This window comes from Solanum verrucosum, unplaced genomic scaffold (assembly GCF_900185275.1).
Source record: "Solanum verrucosum unplaced genomic scaffold, falcon-dt-bn FXZP01000079.1, whole genome shotgun sequence".
Lineage (NCBI taxonomy): Eukaryota > Viridiplantae > Streptophyta > Magnoliopsida > Solanales > Solanaceae > Solanum > Solanum verrucosum.
In genome coordinates, this window is record NW_026020368.1 from 274,171 (window position 1) to 292,254 (window position 18,084).

General features: G+C 31.5%; 2 protein-coding genes across 2 annotated transcripts; both read right to left on the reverse strand.

Moving 5' to 3' along the window:
* Positions 1 to 3: 3 nt before the first annotated feature.
* On the reverse strand, positions 4 to 3,008 carry LOC125837960 (cation/H(+) antiporter 15-like; the record flags this gene model as incomplete). The annotated part of the gene is made up of 3 exons (XM_049517032.1): positions 2,981 to 3,008; positions 2,512 to 2,738; positions 4 to 2,265 (listed from the first exon to the last, which is right to left on the reverse strand). Coding segments are annotated over exons 1-3 (2,517 nt in total), but the record flags the coding sequence as incomplete, so codon positions are not given.
* A 3,195-nt stretch (positions 3,009 to 6,203) lies between these two features.
* Positions 6,204 to 9,956, reverse strand: LOC125838048 (protein NRT1/ PTR FAMILY 6.3-like). Its single transcript, XM_049517104.1, has 5 exons — positions 9,598 to 9,956; positions 9,090 to 9,267; positions 8,898 to 8,937; positions 7,778 to 8,346; positions 6,204 to 7,334 (listed from the first exon to the last, which is right to left on the reverse strand). The coding sequence occupies exons 1-5, from the start codon at positions 9,713 to 9,715 to the stop codon at positions 6,461 to 6,463; spliced, it is 1,779 nt and encodes a 592-aa protein (XP_049373061.1). The 5' UTR covers positions 9,716 to 9,956; the 3' UTR covers positions 6,204 to 6,460.
* Positions 9,957 to 18,084: the final 8,128 nt, after the last annotated feature.

Below are 18,084 nucleotides of genomic sequence, written 5' to 3' on the forward strand. Positions count from 1 at the left end.
TTGTGTCCGATTATTCGTATAGCCGAAGTTGAAATGTTCATGTAGTTGTTGTCCAGGACTGTCTGGTGTGAGAATATGATCCCCATGCCCCATTCCTACATATTGTTGCACTACTAACACTGAAACAATTGCTGCATTATCTGATGATGCCAATAGATCTCCAATTGCACCTAGCTCCGGGCACTCACTCCAATCAGTAAGTCCTGCTGTCAACGGCGATATGGTGCCTTGTCCTCTGCCAACTATGAACAGGTCATGTGATTGATCTATAGTCCTTATTGCTGCTACTGTCTCTTCTCCGTGATTCACTACTCTTTCAATGTATACAACTGAATCATCATTAGCTGTTCTTAACCTGAACGCGCTGACATAGTCCTCGTCTAGCTGTTTTTCTTTGTCGTCATCTGTTACTATTGTTAGTACATTTGGATCATTCATATTACTTCTTCTTGAACCTGATCTTGCCTCTTCAAGTGCAGATTGTCCAGGGAGGAATCTCATGACGGTGAGGTTGATCCCGGGATGTTCCCTCATTCTCAATCCGTAGGACAATGCTTCACGATCATCCGGTCCACCAAAGAATAGTACAGCCACATGGTGAGAAACTTGATTTGCTGCTAACCTTGTGGAACCACTTAGTCCTCTGTCGACAAGTATCCCAACAGAACAAGGTGCATTTGCTAATACATTTTGGTTTATCGTTCGAAAATTTGGATTAGTGATTTCCATTCCACCATCAACTGTTTGCTGCTTGTGAAAAGGAATGATTAGAAACGCCACTCGTTTGTCCTCAGCCACGGTGCAAATGTCTTCGTGCATGGTGGAGTAAGGGGAGATGGCAGTAAGGGGTTGCACGGAGACACTTCCAACATGTTGCTCAAAGTTCTCGAATGCATTGATAATATGATCCGATTGAGCTTGAGTTCTGTTAAGCGCTGGCCTGCCAGATTTTCGTGTATTATGGACGATTAGCATGGCAGACGAGCGTCCAGTGAGCTCAACAAGGTGGAGGGCATATATACATATTGGAGATTTCTTAGTAGGACAAGATGCTTCAAGAAGATTGATGATTGTTGGAACATTTCTAGGTGTATGGATGCAAGCCAGTACCCTGAATTCGCTATCTGGTTTTGTACTTTGAACTGTTCTTCTTTTATATGGCGCAAACTTTCTTGCTGGCTTGTAAATCAGCGTCACGAATGGGATGATAATTGCAGTCATAAGCACAGCTGCCACAACCATAATTGCAAAAGATTTGTCATCAAGAACCTTTTGGTCTTTACCAACATTGATCACAATCATCTCAATGAGTCCTTTGGCATTCATGAGGAGACCAAGAGTAATGCCTTCATGGATTGGTATTCTGTAATACAGTGTTACAAGGACTGTTCCAGCAACCTTTCCAACACAAGCTAAGACTATGACCAGAGCTAATATGGCCCATGAACCAACTCCATCAATGGCGTTAATCTCTGTCTTGAGACCACTAATGACAAAGAAAAGAGGCAACAAAATCCCCGAAACAAAGTCCTCTAACTTTTCGATAAGTGTAAGGCCAAGAGGACCATTAGGAATAACCAAACCAAACATAAAAGCCCCGAAAATAGAATGCATTCCAATAGCATCTGTTATAAATCCACATATCATGACTCCTGAGAGAATGATACATATAGAGAACTCACTTATGGATTCGCCTTCTGGAGTTCGCTTTATCATCCATCCAACTAAAGGCCTGATAATTATAACACAGAAAACAACAAACGCTGCTGTGGAAAGAAGTACCCAAACAGAAGTCAAAGCCATAGTTTTGTTCTCAGAAAAGGCAATGGCAAACGCCAAGAGAATCCACGCGAAAATATCATTTATAAGAGCAGCCGACATGGCTATCCTACCAATTTCACTGTTAATAAGTTTCAGCTCTGCAAGAATTCGTGCAAGAACAGGGAATGCAGTAACAGAAAGTGCAACACCAAGGAAGAGCACGAAAGTCCCATGTTTAGTCTCTTGTGTACTTTTATGCAACATGAAGGAAAATGAAACCCCTATAAGAAATGGCACTACCATCCCTGCTAGAGCTATAGGTATCGCCTTTTTCCCTGTTCTTCGGATAACAGCAATGTCCATTTCTACTCCAACCAGAAAAATAAAGTAATGAAGGCCTATATTTGCCATTGTCTCAAGCACCATCACACTTCGTAGAGGAAACACTGTATCAGTAAAACTTTTACTTCTTCCTAATACCGATGGCCCCAAAATCACACCACCCTGTTAACATTGAACATAACATTAGTCTATTTAATCAAATAAATATAACAATCAGGGGCGGTTCAATAGAATTAGTGGCCTAAAACCAATATTTAAGCCGCCCATCATAATAACAATCTACTAACATTCACATAAAACCAGATAATCGAACATCCATCATCTTATTTTATAACCATTCGAACATCAAATTTTCTCAAGATTATGACAAATGAGAATGACATAAATATATATAGAGAGGAAACTTACAAGAATCTCAGCAATAACACGAGGTTGTCGAAATGGTTTCAAGATGAAAACGAGAATACGAGTAAAGATAACAACTAATGTCAATTGCAAAATGAAGAGTGGCAATGCATAATCAAGTGGATTTTCACCCTGCCATACTCCATTCGTTGTAATCATGGATGGTGAATAACATACTATGTTTTCCTCTGTTTTATTTCCCACCGTTACAACGTCTGTTGCCATTTTGCCTCTCCAATGTTACCTTGTCCTTATTCAAAAATTAGATCCAAAAAAATGATAAAACATAATATCTTGTCAACCATATAAAATCATCACGAACATGCATGAGTACGTGCTACGTTCTTGAATGAGTAAAAAATTCCATGAAAGAAGAAAGAAAAAAGGGAGAAAACAAACAGAAAAATTTTCAAGATGGAAATTAGGTTGATTAACTCATTTGAGCGCTAAATCTTCTATGGTCCATAATTACCATTGGAATAACAAAGGCAATGTGGCATCTCTACTATGCTTTGAAAGTTATTTTCCTTTTTTTTCGATATTTTTTTCCACTTTTATATTATGTCATGTTCTTTATTTATTATCATGATTCATTTATGTTTATGTCTCGTTAATGCATGATTCATTGCATTGAAATTAATTCACGTTTATATTATGTTAATTTCTAATGATGATGGTTACAATTAGGTCAAACTCAACTCTGTTTATAAAAATACTGATCATTTTAATGTTTACTCAGCATGGATTGATATCAAACATAAAAAAGTTAGGGACGGCTCAAGCTAATTGGTGGTCTAAAACAAAAAATAAATCGAAGGCATAAATTTTTTTTTTCTTCTTATAGTTGATATTTAAAGTTATTTCTTTCATTTTAATAACAAAGCTTTATTTTTTCTATGGTCTTAATGTATATATATTGTCGTGCCCCATTTTTCGCAAAACAGGTTAGTGCAACGACCTAACAACTCATTTAGGTTTATTTTAAGAGAAGAGTTGTCACCTAACGAATTAAAGACGCGTTAGGGCACCTATCTAACCTAACTAATTCTAATTTCACTTAAGGGTCTGTGAAACCATAGATCAAGTAATGGTTCAAGTTACCTCGAGAGGAAGGTGTTAAGCACCCTCGAGGTCCATAATTATGGATCCCGACCGTATCTCATACAATTTATGTGGGGTTACAATTTGACAAATAAGGTCTCTTATTTAATTACTTTGGTTGGACTAGACTAAGTAATGAAACAAATAGATATTAATATAAACAAGTAAAGCGTTTAATACAAATAACTGACACAAAACAATTAAGGAGATGAGCAAGGAAGTACACAAGTATATAGAAGAAGAACATTTTTAATTAATTAGATACCCCAAATAAATACAAACAATAATTTTTTTTAAAAAAAAAAAGGAAAAAGGGGAGGCGGCGGCTGCCGTCCGGTGGTCCTCGCCAGAGCACGGGGGAGAGAGGAGAGGGGAAAGAGGATGTGGCGGCGCTTTGGTCTGAAAGAGATGGAGAGGAGAGAATGAAAAAATAAAGTAGGGTTTGGGATCTTTGGAACATTAAAATAGAAAGAAAAAGGGTTAAAGGATCTAGATTTGATTTGATAAGGTTATAACTGAAATAAAATTGAAAAATGGGCTAGAATTGAAATGTAATTAACAGGAAAAAGGGCTATGAATTAAATACATTGAACCAGAGGTTATGATTTAAATAATTTTGGAGGGATTTAAGAATTGATACTTAATTAAATAAAGTACTACACTTAATAAATTATTTTTATATAAAATAAGTATACTTAAATATTATGAACCTTAAACCGATAAGTAAAATAATTATTTCAAAATTTAAAACTTAAAATTAAATAAAATAGTAATTTGATGAGAAATATAATTACAATAAATTTTGTAAATCATGATTATTAAAATCTAATTATTTACATAAAATTACTTTCAATTTTGAACCCGTAAATTAAGGAAAACAAGTTTTTTTGCAATACATATTTAATCAACTAGCAATCCGAAAAAGGTTACAGGTCGGTCAAAATTGGGTGTCAACACATATATATATGCCAAAATATTTTTAATCTTGTGGTATTAAACATATCATGTGGAAGTTAAATTTAAAAATTGATTAAAAAAAACATTACAAACTAAAAAAAGACAAATAATTTTAAAATATAGTATATTTTTTGTTAAAAAACGCTTATAATAATTTTATTATTACTACAAAATTGAACCCTTTGAATTAGGGTCCTAAGACGTATGCCTCATTTTTAAAGACATTGAGCAGTCCCCTAAAACGAAGTGATCCCCTTGGAGAACTATATATGATCACTGCTACAAATAAAAGGATTTTGTGAAAATTATATAGCAGTAATAATATAATTGCTATTACTATTTTATATTTAACGATAATAATATAATATAGATATTTATAACTAACACTCTATATATATAAATGCCGTTAAGAACTTTTGCAATGATATTAATTCAACTATCACTAAAAGAAAAATCTATTGCATTAAATGTACGGATAGCCAAATTAAGCAAGAGTTGATAATTCGGGTTATCATTGTTGTGATTCTAATACTACCAACACTACCCTGGAAACTGTATACCGCTTGCTCTGCTAACTGCCAAGACAACCATGCTAAAAAGATATAGAATGAATGAATTTGCACGCCCATTATTAAATCAAGAAAGTATTGATTAAATATTTTCTATATTATCTTTGTAATCACCTTTTTTTTCAAAGTGTTCATATTTTTTATAAAATTTTCAAGAAGATTTTAAAGGGGTGAATTAGTAAAATTATCTTCCTATTATAATTTCTTAAGCACCGTCCAAAATGAAAAGTGATCAACTAATATCAGACGGAAAGAGTAATAAGGGTAAAATTGTAAATTTATTATAGCAATCATTATTTTTTAATTGATATTTCAAGTCAAAATTTGACAAATAAATAGGAACAGAGAATATATTGGTAGGGGTCATGCTAGTTAACAAGTTAACTATGCTAACCCCCACCACCACTACAAGGAGGATTTGGTTTAAAAAAAATAAAATGTAAAAATATCAAGTTAACCCAGACATCACAGTTAAATATAAAAAAACAAAAATATTTTTTTTATTCAAATGATAATAAATATTACTCCATGAGTCCTTTAGGGTTTTCGATTATTGGCGTATAAAGCTAGGAACTAGCAAACAAGCAATTGCAAGGAAAAGGTCAACAACAAGAAATAAGATATACATATAATAGAGTAAAGGATATCTCTTTTAGCTGTAACTATCATGAAATATAACCTCTCTTTTTTTTCAAGAAAATGATTGGAAAAGACACCTTTTAATGATCTTAACGTTTGATGGGAGATTTGTTAGAAATAAAATCAAGAGATGCTTGAAACTTGAAAGCGACTTAGCAAATACACGACAAAATCTACTTAATAAGTGTAGTTGTTTTCAAGGTCCCATAAAATAAATTCCAAATACTAGTTAATTTACTTTTTTCTACATCTTGGAAAATTCGTAGAAAAAATTAAAAACCCTACAAAATAAAATGACAGCCTTGACACTCATCATACTTTCCTTATTTTAATAATAATTTTATTTTAAAAAATTTGTTTTACTTATTTTTATGCCATAACATTTCTTAAATTTTATGTCGAGACAAATTCGATACGAGTCTATAGTGCTACCAAACCACTGCTTCTTTGAAGCAGTGGGTTCAGAATCTTTCATATATAGTACATTATTTTCAACCTGCAGCTACATACAAACTATAGTAGGCTTGAGCCAAAGACAATGGGTCCTTTGAACCCACTTTTTCTATGGTACATTTGCCACTAAAATAAAACCCCAACAAGAAAATCAAACACACACAAAAGGAAAAAAAAAAAAAAAACTGGCTATGCTAATGAAGTACTGCATGGATAGTTTTTTTCCTATTTACTTAATGACAAACTGGTCCTGAGTCCTCCATTTGAATCCCCACTTCAGCTAGCCTCTTCTCCTTGTACACGTAACGTTTTGCACAATAGAAAAAAAGTATCACGTTCAATACACTCAAAATCGCCAAAAGCCAATAGAAATTTGATAGTTTCCCTTGGTTAAGATTATCAGCTAGCCACGGCCTTGATTTCGCGGTCACCTTGTCTACGATCGATACTAAAATCGAACTAAAGAAAAATCCAAGCGAAATCGTGCTAATAAATAACCCGGTACTCATAGTCTTCATCCCTTTAGGACACTCTCTTAAGAAAAAATCAAGTTGTCCAATGTATGTAAAAGCTTCACCTCCTCCAACAAGCAAGAATTGTGGCACCAACCAAAACACACTCATGGGAATCACCGCGTTCGGATTGTTAGTCAATCCGTGAGATTGAGCAATGTTCAATCTCTTTATCTCAGTTAAAGCAGCTGCAGTCATCGCGAAAACAGACGTGACTAAGCCAATTGCAATACGTGTCAAAGGGGTGAAGCCATGTGGACTGTTCAGGTACTGGGCACATAAGGGTACAATAACCCTATCGTAGAAAATAATAACAACCATAATACTTGCAACGAAAAATGCGGTGAGTGAAGCCGGAGGAATTTCGAAGGATTTTCCGATGTGCCGATCCATTGTTGTTGCTTGTGACACGGAAAATGTTGTCATTTGAGCATAGACAGTCCAAAACATAATTGACGTGCCCCATGTTGGTAACATTCTAATTACCAATTTAACTTCTTCAACATCTGTTAAAGTTGCTAGGTTCCAATTATTCAATATTGCTGTCCCAGAAAATTCACTAGAAGAATCTTTAATAGCTGCTTTATCCAAGAAACTGCAAATAACAACAAAAAAAAACATAGCCAAAAAGTAATTAAAATGTTGCCCACATGCTTGGAAGATAGTGTTGATCAATTGGTGATTTGTATTGTTGCTATCAAAGATTGGCCTACCCACGTGAATAATTACAATTCCAGCAGCCCCATTTTTATTTTTTTACATTATTTAAATAAATAATGCAAGACATCGGTGCAAACTTCAAATAATTCACTCGACATATAGTAAATTTGATTTCTTACCTAACTACAAATTGAATTTTCTTTATTGAAATACTAGTACAAGTCACCTGCTTATGAATTTAAGAAAAAACGAGGGACTTGAGTAAAAAAATAAGTGTACCATGTAAAAGTTTTAAATTAATTGAAACCTAGCTAGAAATTTTTGGGAAAAATATTTTTGTGTTATAATAGTCACAATTAAAGAGTAAAAAATACTCACCGGAACTCCTTGCTGTGAGGCAACTTTTGTTTATCTTTAACGTTTTCATCTCCAATAATATCATCAATATTGAACAAAACGGTAGAATCAGACGGTAATTTCATATGCCTTTTTCTCCAAGCAGCAATAAATACCGAAGCAAACTGCGCTAACGGACTCCCAACAAGTTTCTTGAACCGGTACCTTTTCGTACCGGATAAGAAAAACACAAGGCCAACTAAAATCGCGCACGCACAAATTCCATACCCGAATTTCCTTCCAACTTTATCCTGAATGTACACGAGTATTGTCACCGCAGTAAGCGCTCCAACATTAATTAGGAAAAAGAACCAACTGAAGAATTTTATCATCCGTCCTTTTTCCTTTGGGTCGGACTCATCAAATTGGTCCGTCCCAAAGCCCGAGACACTGGATTTCAGGAATCCAGTGCCTAGGGCCGTCATGTAGAGGGCGGTGAAGAGGACGGCGAGCTGTTTGCCGTTTGCGGGGATGCATGATGGGCTTCCGAGATTACATTTTGGAGGTTGTAAGCTTGGGATTATGGTCGAGATTGTCAAAATTGTCACACCCTATTAAAAAAATAATTAGTATTAAAAATTAAAATTAATATAAAAATAATGTAAAGATAGAACTGTTCACAATTTGGTTAAAAATTGATAATATTACATTTGATTTTATTTAAGACAAATCAAACAAAACCTATTGGCTCTCTGAGATAACTAGACAAGAGTTTTGAATGATCTCTTAGTTTTACTAAAATGATTGTGACTTTCGTGATACTAATATTAAAAAAAAACAAAAAAAAAACAGTGAAATAAAGTAAAATTTAAGGCCTAGCCTCTTTTGTTTATACTTATAACTATTAATGATTTTTATTCTGATAGAAGATTATTGACACCTTGTCTAGTGATATAAATTCAAGAAAAAGAGTCAAAAAAATAATTTTTCGCAATATGCTCATCACTTATTGCATACATAAGAAAAGGAAAAGGTTGATTGGTGACTATATATATTTATTTAGTTCCAACATTTTAGCACTCTAAATGTGAATGAGGTCACTTAATTAACAAAATGTTTCAAATTTTCTTATTCATTTTGGGCAAGAAACATCGACACTTACTATTGCTTGAACAGTGGCTCCGATGCCAACGGTAAGATACCTGCAAACGATTAAACCAAGAAAAAAAAATCAAAACATGCTAAGTAAACACATTTAGTTTTCAAATAGATATTGTATCTAACTCAATTTCAAAAGTTAGCTCAAGAAGCGAGGATTGTCCAAATCATATTAAAAAGATCACTAATTAAGTACCTTCCAAGGAAAGTGTCAGCAACGTAGCCACCAAGCAAAGTGAGTATATAGGAAGTTCCCATAAAGTTAGTAACAATGTTGGCAGCGCTAGCATTTCCTAAATGCATTGTTTTAGTCAAGTACACCACCAAGTTCACAGCAATGCCTAGCGTTACTAGCCTCTCCACAGCTTCAACCCCTGATAAATAATATTACACATACAAAAACTATATGTCAAAAACACAACAATAGATCTATCTACTAACGAAAATATAAAAAAGGATGGGTTGATTTCACAGATGATCACTCAAAATAGTTATTGTCTCAGAAAATCAACTTTCTGAGATAATAATTATTATCAGAGTGAACATACTAGAAACCAACTCCTAAAGGATGTGGTGGACACGGTTTGTACTCTGGAAGCATTTTATCCATTAGTGAACGTATCTGACTCGAATCTGGGACGATATATATATTCTAGATTTATACGGGATAATTTAAAAAGTAAAAAAATAAATAAAGTTATTACCTAAAATCATGGCGGCACCAGCCCAACCACCAGAGGTAGATCTAAGGGCAGGTCTTCCTTTGTAATCCCAGGCATCTGGAACAACTTTTGTTTCTTGTTGTGTGTGTGGAAGGGCCATTTTTTTACCCTCTTTTTTTGGTTTTTTTTGTATTTTTTATGTTTCTTATGAGACAGAAAAGAGGATAAAATTAGAGGTATAATAGGAGGAGATTTTAAAGGAATATATATGAGTAGTAAAACTCAGACTATGGCAGACTGAATTGATTCCTTCACCCTTTTATAGGAGAGAGTTGTGTGTTGTAGTATTCTTGTTTCTTTAATATTCAAATGTAGGTCCATGTCTAACGGGATGGTTACACTCACGGGTCATTTTGTATGCGAGATAACAATTTCGAGATAAAATATAAGTATAAAGAAGGGCAAATTTGTCAAGTCATTGTTGATTTAAATTTATTTTAAATAGATTTAAAGAATGATTACTAAAAAGAAAAACCCGAAGCAAGGTCTCTATTGGTATTGATATTAATGTGTTTGATTATTATTGTTATTTAATTTCAAAATTGTTTTATTGTACATAAAATGTGGAATAACTAATTATATGAGATATATCAAATCTTCGAAATATTTGTATCTATCAACCAGATCCATTCCTACCCATGCTTAGTTGTCTTTCCTTTATCTTCTTTATATATGGTAAGTGAATTTTAATGGTCCAGAGAATCTTATGATAACATAAATGATTGATGGTGAAGTGAACCTTTTTTCCTCATATCCGTGAACTATATTACTCTATCCCCTATTCAAACCTTTGGGGTATACTTCATTGAAGTTACTCAAATTTTTTACCCTATACTCCCTTCCAATATTTCTCGAATTCTTTAAAATTGTTGATGTATTCGTTTTAAGGTTTTCAAAATATGTACTTTTGAAGTATTTAGTATGCACTCTTTGACTGTCCGAGAGCAACATAGCTCCGGCCTCCTTTCCATGTTAGACTACAAATCTTCACAACTTTTTTCTTTCGATAAACAAGTTTCATAAGTGGCATTTTTAGTTTATTGTTTTTTCTTCACCCACCTAACGACCTAACCCCCATCCCACCCCTGCCACCAGGGGCGGACCTAGGTGAAGCCTAGGGGGTTCACCCGAACCCCCTCGTCAAAAAATTACACTATATATAATGTCAAATTCTGATTTTATGTGTGTATATATTAAAATGAACCCCCTAAAAATAAAGAACATACTTGGCTCAGTTGATAAGTGGTTCATGAAATGCCCTATGTCACGGGTTCAAATCTCATTGGCAACATTTTTTCCTCTTTTTAATGCTTTGGAAAATGGAACTTCTCGGATTAGACCTTCTTCTTCTTTTTCATTATTTTTTCCTTTTATTCCATTTCTTCTTTTTAATTTGTCTTTTTTAAAATTTATTAGACACAATTCTTTTTGTTTTTATAATTTATTCTTTTTATATCTATTATTCATTTTGTTTCAACGTAACTCTTTTTTCATATACGTTTGAATAACTTTTTTTTAAAATGATGAATTATATTTAACTTGAAATTGAGATAGAAATACAATTTATTTTTAAAAAAAATGTAAATTAGATGTAATTGAATGAAGAAACTTAAATATCATCAACATCCTTTTAAAAATATTAATTTAATAGAATTCATGAAATTTCTTTTATATTTTTAGTTCTATTTTAGAGAGATGGAAACTAAACTTATTTGATTTATTCGTTATTTGTTTTTTTTTTTACAAATTATGACTAACCTAGTAAATTGAACTATTTGAACTAAAAAAATTGACGATGCTATTTGTTTATCTTTTGAATATGCATTATAATATTAGTAACTCTATTCTTACTAAAGAATCTTGACGATTTTCATAGTAATATTTGATTGAATGGATACTAATTTAAAATTTTTAAAAAGTGAAATATAAAGTAAAACATTACAAGATAAAAGTACAGAAAGCACAAGAAATTTTAAGAATGCTCGATGGAGCATGATAAAAGTAAAAAGAAATGTTTAATACAATATGATAAAGTGAGTTAAATTTAGCATGACAAGGTAAATATCTTTCTTCCCCGTCTCGCTCCCTTTTTCATCATTTAATTTTCATGTGTTTTAGGAATTAACTTATGTAATATATAGTCGATCCACTAAAATTCTTATCAATGCATCTTTGTCCTCGATATCTTTGGTTAGTTTAGTCTTTACTTTTATGAACCAATGAAATATCTATGGTTCTTGTACAAAGAGCATGCCGAGGGGCTACTATGCTCACCGCACACTTGCATTACCACTTGAACTTCTTCTTTATATTTCAAACCCCCTGAGCAAAAATTTTGGATCCGCCACTACCTGCCACCCCCGAGGCCTCGCTTCCCTCCCCTTTCCCCTCTCATAATATTTTGCTAAATTACATATAAATACTCTTAAGATAAATATTTCTAGCAGTGCCTTATTTTCTTTTATTTAAGTGAAGGGGCAACATTCAATAAGATGGCTGAAAGAAAAACAGCCACTATTGTTGGATTAAGGGTCAACCTATTTGGTTATAGCACCTTCATTTTCTAAGTCAAGTTCCTCTCTATTTTTTTAAAATCATCTTTAGCTTCCAAATTTCTAACTTAAAATATAGGTGACACATGTCCATTTTAATAATAACAATAATTGCCTAAATTTAATTAAGTAAGATAAGATCTTAACCATTATTAAGGGAATATTTCCATAATCAATTTTCTAAACTTTGAACGCCCCAAAAATTTCTAAACTCAATGAATTATTGGTGAAGTTTGAAATATGAAGTTAATTCGAACTTTAGATCATTTCTTTCTTTTTTTTCTTCATATCCACATGTTAGCTTTTTATGTGTTGTCACGAGATTAATGTTGATTTTTGTTGTTAATAGATGCGCGAAGTTAGTAGCCCACGTACAGGTTCGGTCGAACTCAATAGATTTTACTCAAATATTATATTTGTGTTAATAAATTCATTATATATATATAATTATTCAATATTAAATTCAGTTATTATAATTTAAAATCATCATTATAAAATTCATAACTCATAAAGTTAAAATTCTAGCTCCAATTTCTAGACGAATATGTTATATGGGGCATGGTGTTGTCACTTTCAGTGTTACTGGTTGACTTAATTAGTGTTCCCAATTCTATTGCTGGTGCTTGTCGATCGATCGTGGGAATATAATTGATATATACATACATTGTTTGTGGCCCTTGCAATTCTTATTCATTATCATACTATATTGCGTTTGGTAGCTACCCATATTGTAGTCAACATCTAATTATAGACTACTCATATTAGCTTTTTCTGCTTGCATGGAAAATTTACCCACAACTATATAACACCAGAAACGATACAGTATATATATAGTGTGATTGAGTTTTCACTTGTAGCAATTTCAAACACCGGCATCCCAGAATGGGTTATACTGTGCGATCCAAATTTAATTTGGGCTTCAATACAGGCTTCGGACACTGAGTGAAAAATAATTTTAAAAAAACTTCAAACACCAACTAGAGTTTTATCCAATTTTAAGCTAAAGTATAATTTTCATCCAAATAATTTTTTTATACATTACTGGGACAAGCTTGGTATACTGTCTTCCCTTTATCAGCAGACGGTATAGTCGCATTGCAATTATTCCACCAGTACGGGTCACTTTATCCGGATGTAACAGTGTAGTAGCAACTGCAGACGGGGTCGGCATGAGACGTCATAGTGATTGATTAGCCGTCCAAAAAGTATATAGCTATCGGAAAATATAATTGGCAAGACAGATTTTTGGCACGAAATGACATGAGCAACAAAAATCAGGTATTTTCGTAATTTTGGTGGAAAGTTAAAGGTATTTGGGTAAATTCATTTATTTCGTGTACCTAAATTACCCTCAAAAGTAAAATCACTTTATTTTGCCAGGTGGAAATCGGGTCCCACTAATAAGAAGAAGCAAAAAGGCTCCATTTCTTTATTATTTTTCTTCAATTCCATATCTTCTTCTTCTTTTCCGTTTCTTTTTGTAATTTTATTATTTTTTGTATTAATTAGTTTATTTGTCAAATGCTAAAATTTAATTATTTTTAGTAGAATTAGCCGTGATTTAGTTTGGATAATTTTTTTATTAAATAAATTAATTTGATTTTTGAAATGTTGAAATTAAGTCAAATTAATTAAGTCGATTTTTTTTATCACTTTTTTTTTTCTATTTGGTTTTGGTCGATAATTTGATTTTTCAAACGTTGAAATTAAGTCAATTTTTTTATCACTTTAATATTTTTAATTTTTTTTCTATTTGGTTTTGGTCGATTAGAATATATATGATAATGTAAGAAATTGATCTAATTATATATAGGATCCTTCAAAAAATGTATGCATTATCTAAGAATTTAATTATTTCTAAGAAATATGATAAATTCGTTCCAACGATTTTATTTTTTTTACAAAAAGTTAAAAATTTAGTTGTGATATACTATGTCTTGATGATGCTTGATTTAAATAAAAATAATCAATTAAAAAGACATAAGTTATTTTGAACATGAAAATTCATTCTTGACATTCTTAAAATAAAAATATAAATTAAAATACGAAGTAAATGCAAATAACTTGATTGTTATAAAGAGAAATACATGAATAGAACAATGATTTTTTTTTAAAAAATATTTATAACATTTTTTTAATTTAAATTTTTTTATATATGATGAAAAGAGTTATATTAAAAAATCAATGTATAATATTTTATAAACAAACACAAAACAAAATATCTAAATTCTCATATTTCGTATATATCATTCTATAAAATACGTACAGAAAAATAAAAGGTTCAAGAAATTAATAGGCAAAATTTTACGATTTTTTTATTTGTAATTTCATTACCTTCAATTTCTTCCATTTCATTCAAAAATTAATTCAAAATTTTCTCGCCACATTCACTTTATTTTTTCTCTCAAATAAATAATACCGTAAAATATGCATATTAGACATTTTGGGCAAGTCTTAAAAATTCTTTATAACTCTGACAAATGAAGTAACGTAGAGGAGGAAAAAAGAAAGTCGAAGGAATTTTTTTAAAAATGAATGAAAAAGAGTAAGAAGATGAAAGAAAATGAAATAGTTAGGGTATGGGTCCCATTCGTACATTTGGTAGCCAACAAAAGCCTCATACAAGTGGTTTTCTTTTTTGGAGGGAAATACAAGTGGTTTTGGAGGCAAAGGGACATTTTCGTCATTTACCCGTGTCTTGGCAATTCGTGCCAAAATTCTGTCTTGCCAATTAGCACTACTCGTTTTATAGCTATTTACCAATTCGTCCCTAGATTCAGTGTACACTCTTTTACATTAAAGAGTGAATACAAATGACATTTTATCAATCAATCAAGTAGTTTGTTTTTTTTCGTTAAAGAACTAAAAAATAGTACATGAATTTTCATTTTATGAACCATCCATCACTGTCAATAAAAATGGTACAACGTCTTTCTTGGATAGCTCCTCTGCTGGAATATAATTCAATGGTCCATATCGTTGTAGATCAACTCGATCACATGCCCCTACAACAACAACCACATACAAAATATATTCCCACGTAGTAGAGTTTGGGAAAAGTACAGTGTATACATACTTTATCTCTACCTCAGAGGTGAGCTAGAGAACTTGTTTCTGATGAATCCTCGATTCAAGATATAAATAATTTTTTAAAAAACGTAATAAAAGTAGAAGAGACAACAAAATAATTTTACAGATAGTATGGGATCGTAATAATCAGAACATCATGCAGAAAATCATGTCAAGTGACTTACCTATTATGAACAATAATAATGTTATAATATACGAAACAAAAAGAGCAAATACTAGTAGAGATTTTTTTTGTACTTTCTTGTTTCTATCTAGAAAAAAAATAACGTTTTTATTTTATCACATGTTCCATATTTACTTTGTATGGTGATGAGGAGGACCAATTTTATGCCAAGTCCTGTTAGAAGAGGAAATAATGTTATAATTTTCTAAAGAGAAACTAATATTTGTGGCTTAAAATTTTCATATAAGTATTTTCTTTTTTAATATGTTCAGAATATCGCCACATTTTTATTTGGAAACACTCTAGCTAATTTTAATATCTTTTTAGTGGGAATGATATGTTCTTAAGGAAGGATGTTTTTTTTTTTAAAAATAAAATACTAATATTAGTTTTGATATTATTTAGTAATACTTTATTTGATAGTGTTTTTTATGTATATCAATATAATTAACACTTGTTATTCTTATATAGTTATATATTACAAAGTAGTAAATCAGAACATTAATAATGTCAGTTTATAATTAATACTTGAATAAATATTGATTAAAGATATAACTGCTCTTGAAATCCTTTAAAAAAAAACAAAGCTAAACAAATGTGGAGGTATTTTCGTATACAAATAATTTTATTAAGATTCATGTAAAGGCATGTTTTTTTATATATACAAAATAAAATGGTGAATAAATTAAAAAAGAATTTCAACATTACTAATACATCTTATTTTGTATTATTCTTATATACCTTACTAAATTAAACGATATTTTAATCATTCAAATATTATACATAACATATTTGTAACACGTCGAACACAAGTTTAGAGGCAAATTATGTGTTATCCATTTTTCTTTCTTAAATTAAATAAACTCGTGATTAAAAATGAGATGGAGGGAGTAACACATGTTCCAAGAATAATACTCCCTCTGTCCCTAATTACTTGTCCATATTTTCTTTTTTAGTTGTCCTTTATTACTTGTCCATTTTGACAAATCAAGAAATGACAAAAAATGTTTACCTATTATACCCTCAATTAATTACTTTGAAAATGGTAGAACTAGTTTTTAATTCATCTACTTCATAATTAATAGGGGTAAAATGGTAAACTCACTATATCAATTATTATTTTCTTAATAAATGTGTCAATTCAAAAGTGGACAAGTAATTAGGGACAGATGAAGTATTTAACAAGGTCGGCCTTTCTTAAACAAAATTAATTAGCATTATTAATAGAGCAACTTTCACATATAGCAAACACAAAATTCATATTTGTATGCTATAGCAAAGTTTGCATAATTGCGCTCCATAGCAAACATAAATATGTATATTTCGCTATACATATACAAAAGAAAGCAGTTGTATTATCTGCTTTGGTATACATATACAAAAAGATCAATTGTATAAAGTGAGAGAGGCGAGTGACGAGCGAGATCTGGGAGAGGGGAACGAAAATATATGTATATATACAATTTTCACGCATTTTATACATTTGCGTTTTTGTATAAAGTGAGAGAGGCGAGTGAGAGAGTGAGATCTGGGAGAGGGGAGAAAGGGGAACGAAAATATATGTATATATATAATTTTCTCTCGCTTTATACAAACACAAACACAAACACATTTTATACAATTTGCGTTTTTTGTATAAAGTGAGAGAGGCGAGTGAGAGAGCGAGATTTGGGAGAGTGGCAAGCGAGATCTGGGAGAGGGGAGAGAGGGAAACAAAAATATATGTATATATACAAGTTTCTCTCACTTTATACAAACACAAACGCACTTTATACACTTGCGTTTGTATAAAAAATGAGAGAGGCGAGGGAGAGAACGAGAGTGGCGAGCGAGATTCACCAGGAGAGAGGTGAAATAGCAATAGTTTGCTATGAGGTACAATTAAATCAAACTATATTTATAGCATTTAATTTGAATTAATAGTTTGCTGTTATATATAATTTTCCCTTATTAATAAGGAGAATATATAAAAGATGTGGATCAAATCAACTGATAGACAGTTTAAGATAGGTCGGTGTAAATGAATAATAATTATGTAGATAATAATGATACTTTAATTAATACTCTAACAAAAACATACTATTCCAGATTAGATTGTCCTTTAATTAAGAACTCTTAACGCCATGATGTTTGTCTTCAGCTGAGATTAGATGTGACGGATCTAGAAGCATAACCTATGAATTCACGATAATATAACTTTTACCAAAATTTTACTAAAAAATATACTATTATTATTATTATTATTATTATTATATATTAACTTAAAATCATGTGAGAATTCATAAAATTCAAATTTTGAATTCATATGTTTTTACGCTATCTCATTCAACATAATCCACCCATTTATAAGTTAATGAAATAAGGAAAAGAGTCTGATATACCTCTCAACTTTGTCATTTAGAACTAATATACATTTCGTTGGCTCATATGTACCCTTATTGTTATACAAATGACTCACATATACCCCTACTGTCAGGGCCGACTCAACAACATTGGGGGCCTAAAGAGAAACTTAAGAGAGGGGCCCTAATATTTTTTTTCATCATATATATATACTTTTATTTAATATCTACTTTTCTAGCTATTTTAGATGTGAAGTCATTAGGTACTATATTATAATCAATTTGTTTTAATAATTTCTTTTCAAATGATGATATAGCTAAT

Coding starts and splice junctions, on each gene's coding strand:
- LOC125838048 (XM_049517104.1), bottom strand. CDS start 9,715: ATGGCCCTTCCACACACACAACAAGAAACAAAAGTTGTTCCAGATGCC. Junction 8,938..9,089: donor GCTGACACTTTCCTTGGAAG/GTACTTAATTAG, acceptor AATCGTTTGCAG/GTATCTTACCGTTGGCATCG. Junction 8,347..8,897: donor GAGCCACTGTTCAAGCAATA/GTAAGTGTCGAT, acceptor TTTTTTTAATAG/GGTGTGACAATTTTGACAAT.